This window comes from Macrobrachium nipponense, chromosome 41, assembly GCF_015104395.2.
Source record: "Macrobrachium nipponense isolate FS-2020 chromosome 41, ASM1510439v2, whole genome shotgun sequence".
Lineage (NCBI taxonomy): Eukaryota > Metazoa > Arthropoda > Malacostraca > Decapoda > Palaemonidae > Macrobrachium > Macrobrachium nipponense.
This window is the reverse complement of record NC_061102.1, coordinates 42,497,661-42,514,897: the sequence shown is the minus strand read 5'-3', so window position 1 is coordinate 42,514,897 and position 17,237 is coordinate 42,497,661. Positions and strand designations below refer to the sequence as shown.

General features: G+C 37.1%; 1 protein-coding gene across 2 annotated transcripts in view; it reads left to right on the top strand.

The window, feature by feature from the left end:
• The window catches only part of LOC135212732 (motor neuron and pancreas homeobox 1-like), a 104,533-nt gene extending 89,006 nt beyond the window's left edge, over window positions 1-15,527 (top strand). For both annotated transcript variants that reach the window (XM_064246439.1, XM_064246438.1), the window contains 2 exons: window positions 11,218-11,378; window positions 12,391-15,527. In XM_064246439.1, coding sequence (XP_064102509.1) covers window positions 11,218-11,378; window positions 12,391-12,927 — 698 coding nt within the window. In that variant the 3' untranslated portion in view covers window positions 12,928-15,527. The remainder of the gene's footprint in view (window positions 1-11,217; window positions 11,379-12,390) is intronic.
• The last annotated feature ends 1,710 nt before the right edge of the window (window positions 15,528-17,237 follow it).

The window sequence follows — 17,237 nt, the reverse complement described above, 5'->3', positions numbered from 1 at the left end:
CAGTTAATGACCTTACTTATTTTCCTTTCCATGAAGTCAATTCTTCACAAATTGTAGCCGGAAACCCGAAATCATGACTTTACGGACCATGATTTTCATACAGATACAAGAATGCAGGACTGACGAATGATAAAGGTGAAACTTGGCCTGACACCAGAACTACTTGATGTTCTTGAGTAAATAAGATATTTATTAGCCCAAGCCCCATAACTCTGTGAAAGTTGAGCACTATTCACAAGCGAATGGTCGGGGACAAGCGCCATCTCTTTGATGGAGGGGAGAGATTGAGGCAAGACACGTTAACATCAATGTGTGAACAGGACAAAGTTAACATCGTTTTTAATTCCATCATACAAATGCATCCAAGAAGAGTGACACGCGTCTATTCCTTTTAAATAGAACCGTTTCTCTGGGCAAGACTGAAATACTGAAATTGCAATGCAGTAGCTGCAAATAGCGTAGATATCATCATGGCGAAATGTGTAACACAATGGTTTTCTTTAAGAAAGCGCCAGATTTAAAGAAAACTTAAAATTGAACGGCGCCGACTAGAGAAGCTGTGATGTGTCGCAATCTTCTTTAAGAGGGAAAACACCATCTTTTCATCCATTATTCAAGAATTCGTCAATGTTCAGTATTCAATAACAATTATTCTAAATTGGTTTGGCTATCACACTATAAGGATTCAGAAGTCCCCAACTGATGTCAAAGGTACGGTGACGGCACAGCAACCCACAAAAATGTTCACTTTGCAAGAGGTAGAATATCAACGTTAACAATGTGTGTGTGTTTTCCCGCATGTTGATTGCGGCCTTTCAATGTCTTGACTTTTCTTCTTTTCTACTTTCGGTAAACAATCTCCGCCTTTAGGTCTAAAGTGCGTGAAATGCAGAGTGACTACGATCCACAAAAAACGTCTTTCATTTTTGTGCATAATGCAGTATTCAATCGTGAAGTATTTTTCTCATAATATTGCTAGAATGAAAGATTTACAACACTTCGAGACAAACGGCATTTCTTATATAGAAATCCACTTTTGGTTAAGACACTATCATTGTGGCACGGAATGATTGAAAAACTGTCATAAGTTAGACAGATTAGCCTCCTATCTGGAACAGCAGATGTGTAACTAATAAATGAAAATAATATATTTATGTACAGCGCAAATAATATATTTATGTACAGTACAGGTGTACGCTCACAGCTATAAATATTATATAGAAATACCATCTAATATGCACATTTAGATTTACAGATATTCACATCTAAGTAAAAAATGAAAATATTTAGTATACTATAAACTCTAAAGATGGACAGGTAAAGGTATTAGACAGGAGAGGTCATAACATCCTGGAAGCAAAAGTGCTCATGCAAGAGGGCGGCAAATGGGGCAAGGGGAGTTGTTTGCATAAAGATTGCATGACGGGTTCTCAGATACCTTACAAATAGAAAGAGTAGATGACAAAAGATTCCACGACGTCCTCTGAAGAGGATAATATCAGGTAAATATGAAAGTGTCGTGAGGATGCTGATTTGCAGTGATCAGATCAGTGATGTAAACGAGGAGATGTGGATTTAAAGTATATGAGAAATCGAAGATGTGCTAAGATTTGAAATGCTTATATGATTAAATGTAAATGGTTGTCTGAACAGTTGGGGTTCTCACCTTTCTTTGGAGCTGTCTGAACTAGTGAATGTTGCAAACAATTAGACGAACCGAAGTCACGTCAGATGCAAACTCCTCCAGGAAACACGCTGATATACGATCTGGACTGGATGTCAAGGATACCAGAGCCCTAAAGGCTTTACGGGCAGAAAATATAGAAAATCTCAAGGAAGGCACAGCACTAGAATAGAATCGGGTTGTAGGATCGGGAGTACTACTGGAATCACCAAAGAGCAACGACTCATCTGAGTAAGCCCTTCTTTACTCAGAAGCCAAAGGGAGAGAAGACATTTTTCACAACGGGAGACAAGGTATAAATATCTGTTGTCTGCAAGAAATGAGAAAACCTACCCACCTGAAGTCAAGATATGCATAAATTCATGGGATATTGTAAATTGGCCTTATTAGCAACAGAAGTTCTTCAATAAGAAAGAGGGATATTGGAGTGATGCTGCTGGACGCACAGACCCCTCAGGGACTATGCATTGTAAGGAGAGATCTGGAAGGTTCTGGAGTACCATGACTGGGCAGCTGGTTTTCAGAGAGAAGACCAGGGAGAGTCGAGTCTAAGAAGTGTTCCACAAGGGATACTTGATCATTCAGATCGTGGAGGATTTTAACAGGGATTGAAAAACAAAGCAGGGTAATTACTAGATAAACACTAAAAGGTAGAGGCAGTCATCACCCTCGGGCAGCCAGCACTTTCCCTAGTGACTGCTGGTATTTCTAGACGCCGAGTAATGGAATAAGGTTTTGCTTACTGAAGAGAAATTCTCCACGTCACTAACATCGACGGTTGCGCATTTACCGACACTTTCCTGTTAATTAAGAGAACTTCCATTTTAATACTGGAATAAATGTGGTGGTGGAATAAATGTGGTTCTGAACTTGAACAAGAAAAACACTCTCGAAGTACTCACTTCACATCATATCTTCCGTTTATGCACTTTATTTTTCCCTCTTAATAAATAACTATAATATTAGCGTTAACAAATGTAAAAACTGAGAATTATTTAATATTATATTGCATTATCCTCCTTAATGAGAGAGAGAGAGAGAGAGAGAGAGAGAGAGAGAGAGAGAGAGAGAATCTGGATACGAAAGTTCATCAAATCCCAAACGAACTCAGTGAGGTAGAAGGTTACTGTAAATTGTCGTAGGGAGGAAGACGCCCTGGCTACCTTCGCCGGCTACTATCAACCTCCTACCCTCCTTACTCCCTCTCCTCTCATCTTTAAAATCATGATTTCGAAGAGAGAGAGAAAGAGCGAGAGAGAGAGAGAGAGAGAGAGAGAGAATTGAAAAGACCTAATGAATAAATTGTGCGGTGTTTAATCAAGACTGACACAGAGGAGCAATGAAGTGTGCGCAAACTCTAACAAATGGATTGGCTATGGTCGCTTCGCCCCTCTTCCTCCTCCGCCTCTCCCCAGATTCCCCTCGCCTCGTCTCGTCTCGTCTCGGTGGACAAATGCTTGTTGGAGGAACTGAAGATTGCGCCTGATTGAGTTTTCATGATTGCTGGAGGATCCTGGATTTCACTGAATACCAAACAATTGCCGTTCTTAGTCCTCAGATGTTAATAAACAGTGTCCAGCATTCCTCGTATTTTCCAAATGCAAGCTAATAATGTGATATTTGATTGAGAGAGAGAGAGAGAGAGAGAGAGAGAGAGAGAGAGGAGAAGAGAGCGAGAGAGGGGGGGGGGGGGGGGGGGGGGGGATGTCTAAAAAGAATTCGCTGTGAAGTCTCTAGTTGGTTTCTTTTTCGTCCCTCAATTCTTAACGCGTGTAATCATCGTCAACTTCTTGACATGAGTACATGTTTAAAATCTCAATATATTACCGGATGTATGATCACTAACTAAAAACTGTCCTTAATCATGGATGCCGCGGCTATTAATCATTACAACATAAAATTTGTCTTAATTTTCATCAAAGAAAAACCATTATATTAAAAATGATCTTCCTTCCCTTTCAAAAAAATCCAGCACTCCAGAGCAACTTCTGCCGGGGTCTACCATAATTTTACAAAACCAGAGAGCAAATCAATCATAGCCACTTATGGCAGATATAACTCTGATACATCTTAAGCAAAGGGGAGCAAGGAGACGATAAATGACAATATTTTCAAAATAATAACAAGTTAGTGCAGGAAGTGTGTCCGCAAATTAAAGGACGGGTAGAAGAGGAACCAGTGCTATAACTATCTAGAAAATCTGGAAAGGACAATCATGAGAACGCGGTTTTTGTCGGTTTCTATCTCGGTACAACCAAAGTTGGCTAAACAGGATACTCGAATTTGACGTTAAGTAATTCTACTTTACAAAACGCACTTAGTAAAATGTATAAAATGAGGCTTGCTTCTAGTCATTGGTTTTCCCTGTTAGTAGAACAAAGTAAAACTGGACCTCAGCAAGAGTAGCACCTGCTCCATCTCTCTCTCTCTCTCTCTCTCTCTCTCTCTCTCTCTCCTGAATGTGTGTGTTTGAGGATTAGCTTAAGATCGGTATTCATCGCTTCCCATCGCCATATCGTAACACCCTCCTCCCTCTTTATCGCCTCTTACTCTTTTTCCTTTCATCGCCTTTCTTTTCCTTTTCCGAGTGCAATAACCATTGGGCGTCAAGAATAAATGCGGAGCTAAATATATGTAAATGGGCCCCGGTGGCCGAGCCGTGAAAAGCGCGCCAATTCGTGTCATCGCGCGCTAATGGCGGATAAACAAACGGCGATCGCCCTGCGCAGATGGGAACATATCGATGTTACATTACCATTTATTCCATGCCTTAAAAGAGGTCGTTTGAGCCGAAAACCCGCTCCAGAAATGGTCGAAAACTTTTTCCTTGTAAAAGGAAATTTTGGTAACACTCGCATTTAGAAGCCCCAGATCTTATTCTTTTGGAAGAAAGAACCCTAAAAAAAAAAAAAGGGTCTACAGTCAGGAAAAGGTAAACAATGGCGGGAAACGTTCCCCTTCAATGTACTCTCCCGGAAAACAGCGCATATGGGGGATTTTTACGGGTTCTCTCTCTCTCTCTCTCTCTCTCTCTCTCTCTCTCTCTCTCTCTCCCCCTTATTGGCGCCAACTTAATGAACCGTAAAATATGTTTGTCGATGATCAATTTGAACAATTACAGTCCATCGGGAGATTAGGTTTTGGACTGATGCGTTCTGGCGCTAGAGGCAAATCTGGCGATATGTAACTAATGAATTATCCCTTTTTAGCAGAAAGGGCTCTTTCGTCGAAGCTATGAGCTTCGGCTTCGGTCGAATCGATCAAGGGCACATCTGCTGTCTCGGGGCAGAAGGGAAGGGAGAAATCGTATAACCAAACATTGCATTAAAGAGCTCTAATGACCATAAACCATGTCACTGGCAGGCGCAGCAAGGGACGACGCCGGAAGTTCAGAGAATCTATAATGCTCTTCGGCAGATTCAGGTTCCGGATTTAAGAAAGGTCGGAGGTCATTTGCTGATAAATTACTGTTGTTTAATTCGATGGTGTGATACAATGAACACCTTCAAGGTTGACTTCAATAGGAGAGAGAGAGAGAGAAGAGAAATAATACATTCGATACCAAACTGACGTTCGACAAAGATGTTTAAATTTGCATTTTTACTTGATTGACGGTTAAGAGAAAACGACATGAGAATGATAGCAAGACATTCCAATCATAAGTCATGAACTGCAAGCTGCTGCACACACACACACACACACACACACACACACACACACACACACATATATATATATATATATATATAATATATATATATATATATATACGTATATATATATATATATACATATATATATATATATATATATATACATATATACATATATACATACATACATATATATATATATATATATATATATATATATATATATATATATATATATATATAAGCAATGCTGATTAGACAGATTGCTGAAAACAATTCTTTCCTTTGGGGATCCCTGCTGAAAAATACATTTTAGAATTCAGCAACTTTCTTTTTTTTCCTTTTTTTTTCAGATGCTAAATTTCAAGGCAGATCTTTCAGAATAACATCAGGAGCTATTAATTCAAGGTCTGATCTAGAGCGAGGTCTAACTACAAATATTACTGACAAATCTGTGACTATCAATAACATAATAGTCAGAATCTTTAATCTACTGTGAGATATATGGCCTAGACATTGAAAATCTATCAAGATGTTATACGTCCCACAGAACGATTATAAAAAAAAGACTTAAGTCTATAAACTCTCAAGTGTTTCTTTTCATCAGGAAAGAATTTTCAGCAATCATCCTCTAATATATTATATATAGATATTAATATTGAGGATGATGGGTGTATATATATACGCCATGATACTCAACTCGCCACCCAGAGGGTTAGGGATGGATAATTGGCCCAGATGGACCAGATGAAGCGAGTTTTGTTGAAATCAGTTACGAAGTGGGTCGCACACAAGGTGGAGAAAGACGTAGCTGAAAATGAAGACACGGGAGAGCGAGGGACATAATACATCCGATACCAGAGTGGTAAAGACGACTGATCTGACATGGCAGTCGAGACACAGATGGTACGTACGTACGTGCATGTGGTGTGGAAAGTGACGGGAGAGAAGAAAGAAAGCCTGGGTGGGGCCTGCTAGGGGTAGAAGGGCGAGAGGGAGCTGTAGGATGAAATAACGTAATGAAGGGAAAGGAGACATGGAGAACGGTCTCGCGGAGGAAGATGTCTACGGGAGCAATAGTTGGCGAAGACGCATTAGGGCTAATCATCCCTAATATTAGGGATTCAAGTGGCGATTTTTAATATATATATATAATATATATATATATAGATATATAATATATAGTATATATATATATATATATATGTATATATATGTATATATATATATATATATATATATATATATATATATTATATATATACATACATGTGTGTGTGTGTGTGTTTATATAAGATTCCTAGTGCTTCTTTTGACCACCTGAACAGTGTAGAGTGTGGTGGGCCGCAACATGGGTTAGGTACAGTCACGACGCTATCAACCTCATTCATGAGTTGCCGAGAACTAGAAGGCTACATTAAAACTCTGAAGACGCCGTGAAAAGGGAAGAGGAAAATGGTGATACATACACACACACATATATATAAATACACCATGTATTATAGATATATATCATTTGCTGAAAATTTCGAGAACGTGATGGAAGCATGAACAAGAGTAAAAACCGTCCCTCATTCAAAAAAAAAAAAAAAAAAAAAAAAAAAAAAAAAAAAAACATCACAACCGAATGAAATTCATTTTATTCGTTCCGTTTCAAAGCAATAGCTCTTTTCTGGTGCTTTTTAAACTGTGCCCAAGTAAGCAATGATTGCCCAGGCCTCTCCACACTGGGCTCTTGCCTTAACCCAAGAGAGAGATGAGCTGGAAAGTTGTCAAGTGACGCGTGTCCTGCGCCGGTCATCCGAAGATCGCGTGGAATTAGTGGAAGGCGACACGTGCACCTCTTTGAGACTCGTGTCTGCAGGAAATGTGGGCGGGAACATAACTCTGCGGGCGGGACTGATGATGCTTGACACGTGTGTGGGAGGAGCTTCTCCTTCGTAATCATGTTCCGTCATCGTAATGTTTTACACGAGAACGAAACCTCTTATATCTATTGGCTGGTTAGCACCGAGCGCATAACTTATATATATATATATACATATAATATATATATATATTATATATACTATTAGATATAGATAATAGTATAGAATATGATATATATATATAATATATATATAGTATATTATATATGTTATCATATATATACATACATTATATCATATATATATATATATATATATATAGTTATATATATATATATATATATATTATATATATATATATAGATATATAGATGATGATATAGATATGATATATATTATATAATATATATATATATATATATATATATACAGAACATATAATATATATATATATATATATTATATATATATATATATATATATATATATATAATATATATATACATAGATAAATATATATATATATATATAATATATATATATATTATATATAATATATATAATAAATATATATATGTTATATATATATATAGATAGATAAATATATATATATATAACATATATATATAATACATATATATATATAATATATATATATATATATACATATATATATATATATACTATATATATATCATATATATATATATATATATATATATTATATATATATAGTATATGTATATAATTTCATCTCAATTATGTTAATTTTAATTTAAAAAAAAAGTAATTAATAAAAAAAGTCGAAAGGAAGAATACTCCGCAGTATTCAAGTTTACATCAGACAACATTCATGGTCTAAAAAGTCGCTCTAAGACGTCTTTGAATTCCGTAGCTTACTGTTGATAAGTGTTAATACTGGTGTTTGTTTGTGTGAAACAACCGATTAAGCAAATGGCCAGAATTATCACCTTGGGGAAAAGGCTTAATGATGAAAATTAGAACAAAAATATATATGTAAGTGTATATACATAATATATGTGTATGTGTGTTTGTGTGTGTGTTCCTAGTTGGCCGAGTGGGTTACATGCTCGCCTACCGATTTGGTTGCCCGAGTTCGCTTCCGCTCTGCCAACAAGGAATGAGAGGAATTTATTTCTTGTGATTAGAAATACATTTCTCGATATAATGTGGATTGGATCCCACAATAAGCTGAAGGTCCCGTAGTTAGGTAACCAAATGGTTCCTAGCCACGTAAAGATATCTAATCCCTCGGGCCACCATATATATATATATATATACTATATATATATATATATATATATTATATATTTATATATATATATACATATATAATATATATATATATTAAATATATACATATGAAATAAAAAAAAAAGTACTATGTCGTACTTATCATAGTCCACAATGAAATCCGTTACAAAACGATAGTATATTAAAAAAAATTTATGTACAGAGATTAAAGCTTTCGTCCAACTGCTGTGGACTCGATCACTAAAATGAAGTATAATATGCATTTCAGGAAACAAAATAAAGCGGGAAACCGTAAAAAAAACATTACAGAAAGTAAAACTGTTTAAACAGGTTGTTGGGCCCTTAAGTCAATTCTAAAATTCTTCTAGACCTTCTTGGCGGAAGAAATCTGAAGTCTTGAGCTAAAGAGCCAACAGGTGATTTAGTTCTAAATTATGACTTAAATTCAACTGGCTAGGAATATTTCTAAAATTACGAGTACCAACACATTTACAAATTTCTTCGCTTATAAAATCATTTTCAACATTACCCGAGATTCCATCCAGGCATAATACCTTTGATGGAAACTGGGTAATGTTGAAAATAATATCATAAGCGAAGAAATTTGTAAATGTGTTGGTACTCATAATTTTAGAAATATTCCTAACCAGTTGAATTTAAGTCATAATTTAGAACTAAATCACCTGTTGGCTCTTTAGCTCAAGACTTCAGATTTCTTCCGCCAAGAAGGTCTAGAGGAATTTTAGAATTGACTTAACGGCCCAACAACCTGTTTAAACAGTTTTACTTTCTGTAATGTTTTTTTTTTTACGGTTTCCCGCTTTATTTTGTTTCATGAAATGTTTATTGTACTTCATTTTAGTGATCAAGTCCACAAAAGTCGGAGGAAAGCAATAAGCTTTGTGTGTGTGTGTGCGTGTGTGTGTGTGTGTGTGTATGTATATATATATATATATATATATATATATATATATATATATATAATATACATATATTAATAATCTACAATTGTTTTGTAACGAATTTCATTGTGGACTTTACCTATCAAATATAAACGGATCTTGTATATTTCTATTCTCTCCTATTTTCTTCTATAGCTCTGGTCATTGACCTAATCGGTTCTTTCAAACACAGAGAAACACCAATTTTACGTTTATCATTAGTAATTTATGGTATCAAAAGTAGTTTTAGGCTATGAATTTTCTAATATGATCTAGGCTTGAAAGCCTTTTTTTTTTATTTACTTCTTTTTAAATGTAACATATTTGGAATGCATAAGTTTCCTTTAAACACGACCATCTTGTTTACTCTTTTATTAGAAATCAGATTCGTTTATGATCAAGTACACTCTTGCTATAGTCTCTCCCGTCTTTTTCGACTGCGTATTTATACGCCTCCTCCCGGAAACTTACAAATCACAGCCTGAACTAAAGAAAGGTGGCTGCTCCAATTCTTCAACATACCACCATATTCTGCTGCCTTTTAGTCATAAATATTTCTCCCTTAAATCTCACATACCCTTAGCAACAGTCTCTGCTTTCTGGTGCCCAGTATGGCTGTTGCGCAGCATAATCCACTTTAGTTTTCCTTCCTAGCTTAACGGTATCTAGTCTCTTCTCTTCAATTTCGGAGTTACTTAGTAATTCCTTGCCTTTGATAAGTTAATGGCACTGAGCAGAGCGTGGCGTAAGATCGTATTGTTTCATATAGTAATGCCCTTATTCTTTATTCTCATCCCATTAAACTTAGATATAATGTTTGATCCGGCAACTTTACATCTGTTGTTGGCACCACAGTATCTTCCTCCTCATGTTCTCTCACTTACTCTTTCACTGTTTTTTATCCATCGTCTGTAGTCTACCTCTCATCTTACACACGTAAGCTTTTGGCGATGATTAACATTATTTCTTGCTTTACCATCTGCCAAAAACCACTTACAAAAACAACCTGTTAATATTCAGCGCTTCTGAGACAGTTTTTATGATTCTTCCTCAGCTCTCCCATCCATTCTTCTGCCATATTTCATGGCAATCTGATTAGTGTCTCGCTCGTATCAGTATTGTGGATGAGCAAAATAATTAAAATTTGTCTGTCTGGTGTCGTACAGCTCATCTTAGTTTTATATCGCCCTTATCCACCCAATTTTGTAACATTATTTCCGTATTTGAGTTTCTCTTTATTCCGTTTCTTTTATTAACAAAACTGAATCAAAGGAAATGTGTTCAATTAAGTATACTACCTTTGTCACCACTAGATCACCTTAGCCTTCCAAGTGTCTTTTCTTTAGTAGACTTCCAGCCAATGATCTGTTGATTTGAAGGCTGTCCTTTGTCCTCTCGGTAATAACCTCGTAACACACAGCGTTCCACATCCTAAATCTACTAGGCAGAATACTTGGACTGGCCAGTTCGGTGGTGGTTGCTTTCCTTCGAAAGTTGTGTGATAATCATTTCCTAGTTCGTTTTTTTCAAGTCCCTACACATTCTTCCATCCTGTAAGAAACGGATTTGCCGCTTCTTTCGAAACCTGACCTCCAGCCTCTTTTCCTTTTCTATGTTGTAAGTCCAACAAGCCTGAGAATTTGGTTTCACGTTTCATAGACTTCATTAAAAATAAAATGTTAAAAATAATGTTAGTTTTATAAATACTGTAAAATATCATCATGGAGCACGTGATTGTTATTGATTCCTTCTATTCGGGTACCGACTAAATAAACACCTCCCTCTTCTGCCACCAGGTATGGGACAGCATACTCTTCTGGGAAAGACCCGTCGTCCCCGAACTGCCTTCACGTCCCAGCAGCTTCTCGAACTCGAGAAACACTTCAGGGAAAATAAGTACCTCTCGAGGCCGAAGCGTTTCGAGGTCGCCACGAGCCTCATGCTCACTGAAACTCAAGTAAGAATAAAAGGGTTTTATTTTCATTCTCCACCATGCTTCATTATATTTCTTTCAGCTTTTCTTAGCTTAGGAGGAAGTTTTCTTCCCAAAATGGAAGTCAGTCCACCAAGAGGCAATGGTTCCTGTTATAGCTTTATTAAAATAAATAATCTACGACAATGAACCTCTCCTAAGTAAATCTACTCCAATACGATCTTGTATAGCGAAGGGTTTCTTAAATGGAATGTCTGAGCATAACTCTACCTTTGATTAAACGAATTTCTTGATATTCTGAATAAAATTATACCCTTTCATCTGTCGGCTGCCATCAAACTGTTATTCAGGTTTAGATTCCAAATTGATGTCCCATCTAAACCCCGTATTTAATATCTCAGCTTCTGTTAATTTCTAAAGCTCTAAACTTTTCACCTGTTAATAATTAAAGAGTGATTTTACCTTAACAACTAGTTTTAAAAAAAATTTAAATATGTTTCTTCATAATTTGTATAATCGTGAATGATAAAAATTGAGAGCGCAATTACAGGTCCCGACAGTAAAAATGTCAATCTTATGAAAAACGTGAAACCTCAGTCGAAAAGCAAATGAGACAAAATTTCACATGATTCATTCAGAAAGAAAATGCTGAAGAAATAAATAAAAGGCACACATATAGAGAAATAAAGAAACATAGGCCAAGCATTTTGAGAGGAAAACTTCAACAAGAGGTTTATGCTATTAAATCTTACGTATTAGATATATTCATATATTATATTATAATTATATAAGTTATAATATATATATATTATATATTATATATCATAGCCTATAAATTTTTCAAACTCAACAGGGAACAGATATGTAGTGGATGAGACCATAGATGAAATTAAGGGAACATAAGAATTTAAGGGAAGATATCTTTATTTTCAAATAAAATACTGACAGCAATTACAATGAGTTTTGAAGCCAATGAATAAATTTGTGAGTTACTCAGAGTGAGACAGACATGTAATGGGGATTCCTTCCGTTGCAGGTCAAGATCTGGTTCCAGAACCGCCGAATGAAATGGAAAAGGAGCAAAAAAGCGATGTCCGAAAACCGCAAAGAGCAGAGGACGAAAGAGGGAAAGGAAAACTCGACGGGCGCGAAAGACGACCGAGCGAAGGAATCGTTCCCGTCTCCTACAGGAGTCACTGCAACGCCTGAGAATCCTCTTCCTAACCAGGACTCTGACGACGAGATCGACGTGCAGGACGACACTGTAGGAGGCGACGATGTGGTCGATGTCAGGCCAGAAGAACCTTCATCCTCACCAAGTCCTACGCAAATAGCGCCCTCGGGAGAGTCTGCCGTGCCTTCGCCAGACCCGCGTCGTTATGACTCCCTGTACGACAGCCTCCACGCCCACGCAGCGGCTATGCCCGCTCTCCACGTCCCTACGCCCGTGGTGACGTCTTCAAGTAGTTCCTCGATGTTCTCGGGACAGTACCAACACGTCCCACTACCTGCGGCGCTTTTAACCAAACTCCCTCCAGACGCAGAGCACCTCTACAGACCCTACGTTTCGTGAGAGGAGGCGGAGCGCCTTCAACTGCTCCCCTTCTGTGGCTCCTCTCAAGGCAGAAGATCTGGAGGTGTGCCGCTCGACGGCCATCGCTAGTCTATAGGATGTACAGGATGCTAAGTTATGGTCAGGAAAATTTCAAGGGCTGTTTCTATCGAGAGCTTTCTCTCTAGCTGAGCAATGCATAGAAACGTGAAGTTTATTTCAAACCCACTTGAAAAACAGAAAATCATCGGCATACAGCATTATATAATTCATCGACTCATAAATGTAAAATTATGGTGACAGATTCCACTCTATACGTATCAACGAAGTTTTGAAATCGGGTAGTTCTAAATTTCAAGAATAAAAGGAACATTCAAAATTTTTAAACGCTCACTTTGGAAATTCAGAAAAAAGAACATATTATTACAGAAAAGTGTGCCCCGAAATGAACATCAGATCTGAATCCTAAGTACTGAGGGGGCAGCTGATTTGCAGTGCATGGACGCACCTGTCACAAAGGCTTTTTACTAAAAAAAAATCTTTGATTGTGTCTGTCATGTATTGTCCTTCTCTGCTCGTCATAAAAGTAGTCGGTAAACCTTAAGCCCTTACCAATGACATCAGCCGCTGGGACACGGTCCGCCTGAAGTGATGCCTTCCAAATATGCTCGTCATCCCTCCATAAGGACGAGAGGGAAGCCAACCGGGCTTATTTCATGATTAAGCATAACATCACAAGACTGTCTCAGTGATTACAAGAAAAAATATGAAATGAAGAAATTCAGAAAGTGATTCCAGAAAAGTAATCGAAGAGAGAATGGTGTAGCCGGCAATGTGAGGTCATTTGGTTGGGGCTTCTGAGTAGAATCTAGCAGCACTGCTTTATCTTTCTTTCTCTTCTTCAAGGCAAAGGTCGTATGACATCCAGGTCACGTCTTACGTTTCAACTCAAACCTCAACGTCGTCTTTTTCTGTTGCGTCAATGAAGAAATCTGTGCTAAAGCTCTTTAATCCAGTTGATTTACAAGAATAAGGATCGTAAGCGATATACTACTGCAAGGGAGCACAACGTAAAAATGCAGCTCTTTTATTATCCGAATAGCGACAAAAACCAAGAATACTCACACAGAGGACATTTCACGAAAAGGGATTCAATTCGTTTCACCGACGGGACAGAACTTTCGTAATAACCAAATGAGTCTAATTAATTCGGGAGTTCCGGCGAGACTTTATTTAGACAAATAGCTTGATAAAAACTCTTCTATTTAGTTTGCTGGCAATAATTAATGTGGGTAAACACAACACTGGAAATGGCCGGTAAAAATGTTTCTAAGCTTATCCACATCCATTTCATATAAGAACTTTTTGATCAACATCCATTATAAACTCTCGTGACGCCTGTGGCTTTTACCAGTGACTATTTTACCGCTCCGATGAAAACTAGCATTTTTATGCTAGGTATTGAAGAAAAACTTCGAATGTCCTAACTGCATTATATCTCAAGGATATTGTTCTTCATAAATATGTCCTAAAACCAACTTATGACCTGGAAGATCTGTGATGAGTTAACGGTTTTTCCGGTAACCAATAACTAGTCACTACTATGGCAAAAACTATCTTCAGTGAAGACAGAAAGTTACCAGCTATTTTGATTTTACATTGCGATAAATTCGAATTTAGTGAATGACTTTTATTTATCACAAAGTTTGTAAGGCATAATTGTAAAGTTTATATTGAATCGGTTTAATGGTAAAGGTGCTCTCTTGGGTCAACTTCGCCTGTGATGTACAAGATGGAGGCACCAAATTACCCTAACTATATGGGCAGAAGGTTCCTGAAATTTGTACACGGACACGTAGCTTTATACCAATCAACTGTGAGAAACGAAATTCAGGTCGAGGCAAAATGAGATGAGTTATGACAGTGCAGAAGTTAGTGCAATAAAGCTAACATCTGTAACTGGTCTCAGCAGAATAATATTTCAACGTAACGAATTGCGAAAAAATTGAAGCTTATACATACACTCAAGTTTTGGTTGGTGCAAAATAAACAAGAATAGGAGTTGTATACCTTTCAGTGAATTGGAATAGAAGTTCTATGCCTATTATGATCTGGTAAAGCTGTTTCTTTTGTAATTATTGTCTTAGTTTTGTATGAGTTCAGGGAAATCTTCTCCGAACGACAAAATTCCAAAATTGGCCGCGGAAGCGCAGAAGTGATTTCCTCAACTGACTTCTCGTCACTAGGTTAAAGAAAAATCATCTTTCTTGAGGATACAATGTTGTTGTTTGTGAAGAAATCTCCGCTACGCTCTCTTGTGTAAATAACCATTCCTTAGCATTAAGGCGTTCTTTCAAATATTTTGATACAGTGACAACTCTTCTATATTTTTTTTGTGGTTATAAGGACTTGCCACCATTATTGACCACTTCTTTCCACTTACTTAGCCTCATTCCAATTCCTTCTGGCCCCTTCCCTCCCCTCCCATCCCCTCCCCGAGATCCCGAAGACCCTCTTAAGATAGTCCTTTGGCAAAGCGAGCGAGTTACACAATTAAATGTTGTTATCTAGGTAAAGAAAAAATATTCCTTCTCTCTTTTCTCCATTTACCAATAAAATAAATAATCTAAAATGAAGCTTTTTTTTAATTTCCCGTCCAAATAACAAAAACTGCTCAAATAGACGGTTACTTTGGGACAAGAGTCTCAAATGTAGTCCTAGCCGGGAGCGGTAAAAAATGTCAACCCCCAAAGCGTTTTTAGGTCGTAAAGCTCTGCTGAACAATGCCCTCAGCTGCCCAAGTTCAAGTTGTGATGACACTCAAGGCATAAGTAGCCCCAAGTTCAATGTCAGGTAAGGACGTATGTCTTAGTTTCCTTCTATTTTCTCGAATCTCATATTTTTTTCTTCTACGAGAAACTTTACTTACATTCATAAAAATGGACCAACTAAAGTTTTCCAAATATTCTAAATAAAAAAAAAAAAAAAAAAATCTGGTAATTTTATCTCCCACTTCACTGAGCCATCCCATCCGTATTAATAAATGAATCTGGACCTTCACCTGTGATAAATAAGTATGTACGACAAATAGCAAAGAAATGCTGCACATATTTGAAAGCTAATGTCATGACTAATCTCCGACTTGATACCTTTTACATTGCCATAAACAGAATGTCTGTTAACCATACGCTGGTTGAAAATTTCAAATAACAAGGAAGTGGGCAAGAAATATAAATATTCATTTTTGCATAAACAAAAAACAACGGAGGCAGTCAGTTACAAAGGTTATTAAGATTCGCTTTGATGTATTATATCAGGCGGTCCCTTTAATTTCTGGCCTTTGATAGTAAACTTATATAATAAAAACACCTTCCGAGTCTAAATAATAAAAAATACACACTGCAAAATCGGAGGTGTCCGAAACTACTTTATTCAAAAGAACGAAACAAATAAATAAGTTACTAGGTACTACATAATCGCATAAATGAAAGCAATAATGAACAAACAGAAACTGTTTGCAAAGTAAACAGGAATAATTTAGCTTCACCTCCGAACCTTCCCTAATTTTGTTATGTGATGAACAACAACAGAAGTGAACAAAATCCAAGTTGCGCTGGGAAACTGATGACAATTCAGACATTCAAGAATCGAAGAAAATATATTCTGGATAGATATGAGACACAACTCGCTAATCAATTAGACAATAAACTATAACTGTCGAATTAAAGGGTCCGCATCATGGACCGCATGATAGGATAGGAATATAAGATTTAGGCCAGAGGCCAAACACTGGGACCTATGATGTCATTCAGCGCTGAAACGGAAATTGACAGTAAAAGGTTTCAAAGATGTAAAAGGAAGAAAACCTCGCAGTTTCACCATGAATGAAATGTTAGGAGAGGGTGGAAAGCAAGATGGAAGAAAAAGAATATGAAAGGAGGTACAATAAAAAAAACGAAAGGGGTTCCAGCTAGGGGCCGAAGGCACGCTACAAAGATCCTTAAGTAATGCCTACAGTGCAGCACATGGTGCACTGATGGCACTAACCCCCTGAGGAGATGAATCGAATGCGGGCCGATAGGAAAGCCACCACAAATACCTACATATGCGGCTTCAACCCAGCTTTACTTCATAATCAATATGAAAATGTTCAAGTTTATTGTATAACAACTTCGAGGTATGTACTAAAGGTTCACTGGATTAAACATAAATCTTATGTTTATTACGAACATTTAAATATCTAAATCCTAATTGTAGGATCGTTCCGAGTTGGGTATTGCACCTCAGCGCTGAAGGTTGGAGAACAGATACAAGTCATTTTGGGTCAGCAT